Here is a 10,813-nt window from a genome sequence, read left to right as displayed (position 1 = left end):
ATGGCCCATATAGAGTAGTAGATCGTCTGCATATAAACTGATTTTGTGTTGTATGTTTGCTACCTGAATTCCTTTGATTATGCTGTTTTGTCGTATTGCTGCTGCGAGAGGTTCGATGAAAATGGCAAAGAGAGAAGGCGAGAGGGGGCATCCCTGTCTGGTGCCCTGGTGCAGTGTGAAACTCTGTGAAGTGATTCCATTAGTGGCAATTGTGGCCCTGGGTGATGTGTACAGTGTTTTAATCCAGTGGATGAACGACTCTCCAAAGCCAAACCTGTGGAGAGTAGTGAATACAAATGCCCAGTTTACCTTATCAAAAGCTTTTTCCGCATCAAGTGAAATGATAATGGTTTTCTGTTGTGTTTCTTGTGATATATTGAGAAGGTTAAACAGTCTGCGGACATTGTCAGTGGCGTTTCTGTTTTTTATGAAGCCTGTCTGATCTGGATGAATGAGTATGGGACTAACTGTTTCTATTCTGGTGGCTAGTGCTTTGGTGACAATTTTCAAGTCAGTGTTCAGTAGTGAGAGAGGTCGGTAGCTAGTGGGATGAGATGGATCTTTGTTTGGTTTTAACAGTAATGTCATGGCTGCAGTGTTCATGTGTGTGGGTATGGTGGAGGAAGTTTTTATTTCTATAATTACTCTGTTGAATAGTGGTGATAGTATGTCCCAAAAGTGTCTGTAGAATTCCGCTGGTAGTCGGATGGTCCGGGACATTTGTTGCTAGGGATTGTATTGAGGGCTTCGGTAAGTTCGTTAAGGCTAAGAGGTGCGTCTAAAATGTTGGATTGTTCTGTAGTTAATTTTGGTAGTGTCACATTGTTTAAGAAGGTATCTATCTCTGGTTGTGTGGGTTGGTGAGTGGGAGAATAGAGGTTAGTGTAGAAATTCCGAAATATGTTGTTTATATCCTTTGGGTCTTGCTTAATGTTTCCTGTGGGGTCCAAAATGGCTGGGATGATTGATTTCTCTTTCTTGTGTTGGAGTAGGTTTGCTAAGTATTTACTGTTAACTTTATTGCTGTATTGAAAACCATTATAATTCAACTGTTGAATTTGGAATTGTGTTTTTTTTTGTAGGATATCGTCAAGTTGTGTTGTGAGTTCTTTTAATTCCTTTTGTTTTGGTTCACTGGGGTGGTGGGATATTTCATTTGTTAAGTGTTTGATGTTTTGTTCCAATGTGTTTTCCAATTGCTGTTGCTGTTTTTTTTTTGTATGAAGAGTATGAAATGATTTTCCCTCTGATTACAGCCTTCCCAGTTTCCCATAGCAATGAAGGTGAGGTGTCTGGAGAGTCGTTCATCTCCAGAAAGAATGCCCACTCTCGCCTTAAAAGGGTTGTCAAATTTGGGTCATCTAACATTGAGGTATTGAAGCGCCATGTGGTTGAAGTTTTAGGATATGTCTGAGTGTTAATAGACAGGGACATGGGGGCATGGTCGCTGATTACTATTGAGTGGATTTTGTTTTCTGCTATTTTGGGTATTAGTGAATTACTGATGAGAAATAGATCGATTCTAGATGAACCTTGATGAGCTTTTGAAAAATATGAATATTCTCTTAGAGAAGGGTTACTCATTCTCCAACTGTCACCAAGGCCATAGTCCTCCATATATTGTTTGATTGTGTCAGTGGAATGCCAGTTTCTTGAGTTGCCAGAGGTGCTTGAACGATCAATTGTGGGATTAATGACAGTATTGAAGTCTCCTGCTATGATGAGGTTGTTTGAATTTGATAATATAGAAAAAATGTTGTGGAAGAAAGATGGATCATCATTGTTTGGGCCATAAATGTTTGCTAGTGTAAATGTTGTATGATTGAAAATTGCGTTTATAATGATGAATCTTCCATCTGGGTCTGTGATAGCTTGATTTAGTGAGAACTGGATATCTTTATTTATTAGAATTGAGACTCCTCTTTGTTTGCTGTTATATGTTGAAGAGTATATTTTGTCGAATTGTCTGAATTTAAGATGCTGTATTTCTGTGTCTGTTAGATCTGTTTCTTGTAGGAAGCAACTGTCAGCCTTTAATTTGATCAGGTGATTAATTACTTTAAGTCTTTTGGATTAGTTACGGAAGCCACGTATATTCCATGATATCAATTTAAGTGGTTGCATAGGTGAATGACAGGTATGTCTGAGTTGTGGGCTGATCAGGCTTTTAGCTAGGCATGCGTCCGTGCGTCTTTTGGACGCACTGTTCTAAAATAATAAGAAATTGGACGCTGTACTTTTAGGCAGACGCCCTACAGACGCCTTAAGTTTTTCGTCCCTTTTTTCACTCAGTCAAACTTTTTTTAAACGTGTTCACAATAACTCTCAACATTGTTCAAACGTTTATGAGCGTAATCACGTTGTAACACGTAAAACAACAGTTTACCGCTATTAGGGGTGGTGAGCCGCATGCAGCTCTTTGCCGGCTGACGTGTGGCTCGGCTCCAGCGCGAGTGCTCACTGACTTTTCTCTTGGTGTACAGAATTTTCATATAGTAAAATAAACATCTAAAATGCATATTTTGCACGAAATACAGACAAAAAGCTGTCCGATTTGAATGGGTTATTTATTCATGTATATTTTGTCATCACGCGATCTTGAGAGATGTCTTCATGTAACGTTAATGTTCCAAACATGAAACATTCTAATGTGTGCACCCAGTCGCAGATAGTTACTAGCCAGACTTACTAGCAGTAGCTACTGAAAGAATGCCATGGATCCAGTAAAGCTAAACGAAAATATGAAGATGAACACCGCACGTTCTTGCCTTAATGGAAGGAATTATTTGCGGAGCGAAATGGAAAACCCCTCTGCTTAATATGCCAACGTCACTGTCGCATTTTAAAGCCTCAAATTTGGAGCGCCTTCTCTCCACACACAATGCTAACAAAGCCCAGAGTTCCTAAAGACACAGAGCTGTGCAAGCACAAGGTACATACTTTGAATTGAAACGTCAGTCAGAGAAACAGACTCTGCTTTCTTTTTAAATGTACGAAGTACTCTGAAACGGTCACGTTGGCATCGTATCATTTGTCATGGAATATTAATCGAGCAAAAAGTCATATAGTGAGGGAGTTTGAAAATTGAACAGAGGATATCTGACATTAACTATAATTAGCACCTATCTCAGCAGATGTCTTCAATATGTTTATGTTTGTGCCATATTTTAAATCTACATTTGTTAATTTCTCTTCCTAAAACCCACTAGAGGACACTATTTAAGGTTATTTAAAAAAAAAAAAAGGAGGCAACTGCTGTGATTAGGCTCTTCTCCAGGCACAGTCTGTTTCTCTGCTTTGTTTTGATCACAGTCAGTGGCGTGCACAGACATTTTGGGGGGCAGGTGCTCAGGGGGGAAGGGAAGGGCACTTTTAAAAAAAACTTCCCGTTTTTTTCTGCCACAAATAAATGTGTTAATTAATGTTGCCTGACAAAACCTATACAACAGAAAACGTTCGCCCTAACAAATTTGCAGATTTGCAATTGCAAACTCTACCGAAATAATTTGTAGCCTAATAAGCCTATGGTCGTCCTTGCGTTATCTGTCATTGGGCTATACAGCGTAAAACTTTATCAGGTGACCAGTCGGCTAAAAATGCTTAGTTGTTTGTTGCTGCATTTTACTGCACAACAAAATGATTAGGCTACACGTTGGGCTTAGAGGGCAAACTATACGATTTGACTTGATCTGTATGTTACCTGGCTGGTGGGAACACGGGAGAAGATGCCTGTCTGCGACCGTGCCTGCTATGCTGGAGACGCTTCTGTTTACTGAAGCGCATGTGGTGCCCTGCGCGTGCCAGCGCGAGTGCACGTGACAAAGGAAGAGAATTGAGTCACAGGTCTGTGAAAGGGGGACGTGGCTCATTTTTGGGCATTGTTTCAGTCGTTTTTAATCGCTTAGGTTTTTAAAAGATCATTTCAAAACCGGCCTCAGTAAAATGTTAATAATATAAAAAAAAAAAAAAAATAAAAAAAAGTTTCAAAAGGGCATTTTGCTTGATAAAGGGCAAAGTCCTGGTGCATTAGCACCACCTAGTGTCTATGTGTGCACGCCACTGATCACAGTCATTGCAGAGAAGGAGTCCTCACATAAATATGTGGAGGCAAAGGGTATAGCTGCTCCTTAGCTTTCTCTCCCAGGTCAGGGTGCTCCTGCTTCACACATATCCAAAACAAAATCTCAGCGGATGTCTTCAATATGTTTATGCCATATAATAAATCTAAATGTGTTAATTTATCTTCCTTAAACCCACTAGAGGACACTATTTAAAAGGTTCTTTTCCAAAAATCTTATGGGGGACCATGCCCCCAGACCCCCCTAGTTTTGCTGGGTCACTGGGGCTTCGCCCGTTAGGTTCAATTACAAAATGGACGCCCCCTTAAAAATTCCTAGCTAAAAGCCTGGGGCTGATATGTATATCTGGGAATGAATTGGTAAAAAGAGAGCGAGAAAGTGGGAGAGGAGAGAGGGATCGAGGGGCTCAATTGAGGGGATTTGGTGTGTGTGTTTTTGCTCATCAATGTTGAGTGGATGTGTCATATCTTGCGCAACATGTTTTACATGGTTTGTGCTTGAGGTCAAGCTGACAGTTAATAGTGGTGCTGAAAATGAATATAGACCTAACCGCGAGATACTGAACAAGGGGATTTTACACATAATGACAAAGACAGATAAAAAGACAAGACATAAACAAGCAATATGCAAAGAATGGTACATTATAAGACACTGATTAAAGAGAGAGAGGGAGAGAGAGAGAGAAAGAGAGAGAGATAGAGAGAAAAGCTGAGTGAGAAAAGGATAGGAGGAGAGAAGAAGAAAAGAGAAAGAAACGAGAGTGAACTAGACTAGAGAATGAACTCAGTAGAGTTAGGGGCTAGCTAGTTTTGTGGCCAATTATTAAGTATTATACTAATTCACAATCAGAAGTCAGACAAAGGACTGGTTGTTCAAAATAGATTTACTGTAAGTTTAAGTTACAATAAAGAGATGCATACCGGATATTACATCTGCCCGTAAAACTCGCGCCAAGACAATTTAAACCAACATTAAGCACCACCCATCTTGCTTCGATTGGCTGACCCAACCAGCCAATTAACATGACCTCCTCATCTGACCCCAACCAAAGCAAAAGATGTCTTGAACCTAATACCACACCCATTTTCTAGGTAAACCCCCTTTTTGACATTGTATTGTGTGTGTGTGTGTGTGTCTAACCCCTTTTCTACTGAAATGAATTATCTTACATTACTTCTTACTCATTAAATAATTCCTTCACTAGTTATTTGAGCTTAGAGGTGTAGGTGAATCTAAGATAGCCTATTTGCGTCAGAAAAGCCAAGGGGTTATTTCTTGGCTTCGGAATAATTGTCCATTTATATATAGTTTGTCGACTGCCATGACTGCACGTATGTTCTTTTTCCGATGGTCCTTTAATATGGGGTAGAGAGCTTTCCTTCGTTGATTTATTTCCGGTGGGTATTGGTCGTTTATTCCAAAGTGAGTGTCCTTGAGAAGTCTTCCTTTGCTTTTGAGGAGTTCTTTGTGCTGGTAGTGTTTGAATTTAACAATGATTGGCCTGATTTTATCCATCTGCGGTTTGCCAAGACGGTGAACTCGGTGGAATGTGGTTGGTTGTGGGCGAATTCAAGGCTTTTGCGCATGTCTATAGGCGGAGATCCCGGGGGGGACGTGGGGAAAACGTCCCCCCCTCGCATAACGTTGTCGTCCCCCCCCCCAAACAAAATTGAAACTAAAAAAAAAAATCGGGATGCGAACCCAGGTTGCTGGCGTGGTAACTAGAGCTTAACCCAGTGTGCTATTGATTCTACAGACTTCCTGGGATTTAACTGTCTAAGGTCTATATCCCTCGTCCGGGATATTTTTATTTTTTTGTCCAAAAATGTTTTAAGCTCCGCGAGTTTTCGTCTTAGAGACATAAAAAGAACAACCACGGAAACATTGAACCCTTTTCTTTTATAATATATACAGTTCAAAATTTTAAAATAAATAAGCACTTTTTAAGGGGAATAGAACTGATGTGTTGCACTTTCTAGTATCTGAGTGGGGTTTCTGCTGCTAAGGACCCACCCATTAGCAAATGACAGCTATTCATATGATAAGGGGATGGTGATTCAGTGATCTCCATTGGTTCATGGTGTGGCAAGATTCACTCCGGGGGTTTTGGGTCACAAAGACATTCTAGGGCCATTAGGATATGGCCTTTGTCTTTGCGAGAGGTGTCACAGGTTTGTTCACACCAACTCATCAATATGCATTTGTAGGGGCACAGATTTAGGAATGGCACAGGACACTCTGAAATTATAAATATGTGGTAGTGAAACAAGACATACTTTCTGAATGCTAAACTAACATGTGTTTAGCCAACACCTATGTTTACAAGGCTCAGAAATAAAAAGTCTTGTGAATAAATCTTTACAATGTGTTTTTGTACAAAGTCTGAGCACCTCTGAAACAAGGTTTTTCCAAGGGTATGTTTACATTTGATTTAAATTAAACTTTTTTTTACTACATTCCTTTTACTTACATGATATTATTGCTGAGGTCTTCTAGAATAGAATCATATATTCCATTTGTGCATCAATGTTTTGAGTTAAGCAAAATGTACAAAAACATGAAGGCATGTCAGACAACTTAGAAAAGTCTAAAAGGCCTTGGACCTTAGAGTGTTAAACAAATAAAACAATAATAAAAATGAGAATATGTCTACATTTATTGTTTCCATCAGGTCCGCTTCACCTGCTCTCTCTCACCTGCTGTCTCTCTCTGACAGCCGGTCAGTCATTTCCCTACGTTCACTGGATAGAGGCATTTCCCATGAGGCTTTGCTCCGACCATCCTACATTAATTTATGAACAAAAAAACTAATTAAATTGCTGGCCAATTTATATTTTTGGTCATGAAAGTTATGTAAAGTCTGAATGAAAAGAATTAGATCAAGGTAGGAGGCTAAGCAAAAATCAGTAGGCTGGATTAATGAAAGTGAGTTTATTACACCATAAGTGAGATGTTGTGAGACAACAAGTGCTATATCATTATATCATTTCAAACGAACGGACTTCTTGGAGATTATCACGGGAACTTGACCTGATTTTATTAGTTTTAACTCAATGGACGGCTCATGGACTCCACACGGCTGCGCAGGGCACTAGAGAAGACGTTATTTGCATGCAGCTGAATTCCTACTTGAAGAGCCTTGGTTTGCGTTTGAACTTTCAACTTTATTTGTCTGTGAGTAGATATTGTGTGTAAGGACATGTATTGCCGTTTAAAGAATTTAAAACTGACGTCGAATTTCTGTTTGTCACTGTTATTAGAGAATTCGGTATTTAGCAGCTAAGTTATGCTAGCTCTCGTGACAGCAATTTTTTTCATGTTCCCCCCAGAATTACTCTCTGAAATGTTCCCATGTATTGTCCCCCCCTGCAATGAAATGGGATCTCCGCCCCTGCGCATGTCGTTTAAATCATTGTGAATAATGGCCAAAATGTGGTAAGGGCACCACAAATGGCTTAATGCATAGCCCCCACGAGAGATGCCGTAACTTAACTTGTCTGCTCTTCCATCATGATTGACAGCCAATACAATGTTATGTAATTCAGATTTCAATACATTTTATTGGCACGTTAATATTTCCATGCACTCGCATCATCCAGTTATTCAACATAATAAATCAGCTGCGAAAAAAACTATACAATCATATATTCTTTAGAAGTACTAAATGATGCAAAATGTAAGGATCTCTTTTCATTTATGGAATTCTTGTCAAGAAAATATGATTCTATTGTTTTTTTTTCGCCACTGATTTATTATGTTGAATAACTGTATATATATATATATATATATATATATATATATATATATAGCAATATATGTTAAGCTCCTATTAAAGTATCCATCTATCTACTTCCATTGGCACTTGCCCTTGACTGCTTTGCCTCATAGCTCGGCGACTTGGCATTTTTGAGCAGAGCATCACTGAAGCCTTCCATATGACAAGAGTCCCCTTTGCAGCCATGCTCACCTTTTTTGTCACCACAGTGCTTATCATGCCAGTGCTCAGGGTTGCTCTGTATTGGGTCTTGTTTATGGTAACGAGACTGAAAATCGTCATCTGACGTCATGATTTGTTTTATACCTGCAAGGCTTGTAGGTTGACTGGCTGCAATAGTAGGAATTATTTGCTACGTTAACAGTCTGTAGTCAAACACCTTTGCAATGGTCACTTTGGCCCAACAGAGCGATTCAAAGTTAGAACAGGGAGTCTCTGTGGCGTTTGAGTTAATGTAGCTAAATGAGCTTACTCCATCAGTTATTCACACCCCAGCCGTCTCGTAACCAGGCTAATCACATCATATGCTTGCTAACTTTTTTATACAAATGTATCTGAAGGTTATACCCCTTGAAATGAATCATCTCGTTAAGTAACCGAACACATGTTTTAACGTTTTATATGCTAACATTACGGTCACACAAAAAAATTCGTCCAGCAGGGATTCCAAAATTGTCCGGGATTTTGCCTCGTCGGATATTAGTGGGTCTTTCACAAATAAGTTATTACGTCTTTACACGTTTTGGAAAGGGTATCTAAGACTTACGTTCCACCTTCTTGCGCGAGCTCTGACTGTAGACAGAACTGTCATTGGTCAAACTTTCCCAATGTTGACAGATATAATTCATTATCCTCCAAATACGATCATTTTGAGCCTTTGATATGATAGGCCATTTACAATCTGGCAACACTGAGCACCTTGCCGCCGCCACCAATAGTTGCATGCATACAAAAGTACATCTGAATATGAAAAATATGTCCAAAAACTCCGTTGAGGGGGAGGGTACACAAAATGCGTGCAGGTTGCCAGGTCTGCTGTTCGCAGTTCACGGAATATGCCCCCCCCCCACAAAAACAAAACTCATCAAATCTACACGATTCACGTCACCTATTTTGTTTTCAAAACGGCGAATTTCGCTGAAAGGTGAGTGATTCTCATGCCTGTATATGGCAGTCAGTGTAATCTTGATTTGGTTGGTCCGGGAAAAAGGTTTTAAATCCTGTCCACACTTATCCACTATTCATTTTGTATGTATCATGAATATACCATCTTAAGTTTGTATGTATCGTGTTTGTATCGTTTATGATGTCAACTTTACTTATTATTTCATTAACTTTGCTTAATTGTGCTGCAAGCGTTTTTATTCAAAAATCCTTCCATATGACTTTCATAACATATGTCATAAACATCCAATAATGCCCATGTGGTCATACTGGCTAAATAGCCTTATTCTTTAAGTTAGTATAGACATGAATAACCAACATGAATTACAATTCAAATGGGCATTAAGGCAGAAGTGCAGCCAATGCTACCTCATATTATATATAGATATATATCTAAACGTTCCATGTGGCATGAATGTTGAACTAGCATTGCACTGATGTCCATTAAGCCAATAACACCGGTGTTTAATGACTGAGTCATTCTTCCATGCAGCAGAGGCATCCCTTGCCTGTGTTTCAGGAATGAACAGCTGTGATTGGTGATTCTGGCTGTGAGGGAAGGTCTGGGGTTAACTCCATAGTCAGTCATCACTTGAGAGGACCTCTATCAGTGGATAGAAGGCATCCTATTTAGATAAGAAGGAGAAAGTGAGAAAAAAATTGATGTAGTGGACTTGAAAGCGGGGGTCTTTGAGTTTGTGAGCATGTATGTACTGTACATGTACATACCTTCACTGTTTCTGTATGCTCAGGGATGTCTTCCAGATCAGGCAGATCCTGTGGGGCATGAGAAAAGTTAGAATGTCTCTGGTAATATTAATGTATGTGTGTGTGTGTTTCTTTGTCTTTGTGTGCATGCATGCGTCTGTCAATATGTCTCACATTGATCCAGAGGGGACACTTATTTGGCACAATGAGGGAATCAGGGGGGTCACTGAGCTCTACGACATCCTGATCGCGACCAGGTGCTGACAGGTCCTTTTCCGAAGCAGATTTATCACCGTGATCCTTCTCAAATCCTGACAAATCACCTGCACCAGGCTCTGAGGCCAAAATCCTCTTAGATGTTGACTGGTGATGATCTAGTGATTGATTCAGTCCTCCTTGGGACTTATCAGGAGAGTGCTGGGGATCTATATGAATGGGAGGGAAACAGTTTGTATGTGTGTGTATAAGTATGAACATGGAATTTAAATAATAATAACAATTGTAATTGATAAATAAGATGCACTAGCAGTCTGGTTGGTTGCTGATATCCTCAACTGCAAATACAATATTGGAGACCACGGGCTCTCTCAGACAGGTTTGTAGGAAAATGGAACACACACACAGATCTTGCTCAGAAATGAATAAAAATGATCAATGGGCTGGTAAAAGAAGAAGCTAAAACAGAATCTTTGACCCAAGATTCCTATGGGCCAAATGGACTTTTCAGGACTATCATTCAAAGGTTCCGCTAGAGAAAAATGTTGCCGGTCAAAATGACCGGCAGAGTATTCATTTTCCGGACATTTTATTGATAAGCAGGTCAAATATCTATTTCTGCTTCTATATTAGCCTATTGAAGAAAACTGACGGCACGCGTAGCTTATATAATTACATAATCAGGTTGTTTAGAATGCAACATGTTTATTTGCCTAGTTTACAAAGGAGAGAAAAAACATAAATGTCTGATGCGCGTCAATAGATGGCCTTTAATCGCAACCTTAAATTGAGCGTCGCAACATGGTCATTGCTCTGACTATGTTCAATGACAGCAGAGATTCTAAAATTATTCAATCCTCTTGTGAATCCC

General features: G+C 39.6%; 1 protein-coding gene across 1 annotated transcript in view; it reads right to left on the bottom strand.

Moving 5' to 3' along the window:
• Positions 1-9,599: 9,599 nt before the first annotated feature.
• dnaaf1 (dynein axonemal assembly factor 1) overlaps positions 9,600-10,813 on the bottom strand; it is a gene marked incomplete at both ends in the record, with an annotated part of 69,800 nt that continues 68,586 nt past the window's right edge. The window contains 3 exons of the mRNA XM_080844170.1: positions 9,600-9,644; positions 9,748-9,795; positions 9,901-10,151. Of these exons, the coding sequence (XP_080700296.1) occupies positions 9,600-9,644; positions 9,748-9,795; positions 9,901-10,151 (344 nt within the window). The remainder of the gene's footprint in view (positions 9,645-9,747; positions 9,796-9,900; positions 10,152-10,813) is intronic.

Source organism: Sprattus sprattus (assembly GCF_963457725.1).
Source record: "Sprattus sprattus genome assembly, chromosome: 8".
In the NCBI taxonomy this organism is placed as follows: Eukaryota; Metazoa; Chordata; class Actinopteri; order Clupeiformes; family Clupeidae; genus Sprattus; species Sprattus sprattus.
Note: the sequence above shows the minus strand (reverse complement) of the source record. Positions and strands in the feature narration are given on the sequence as shown.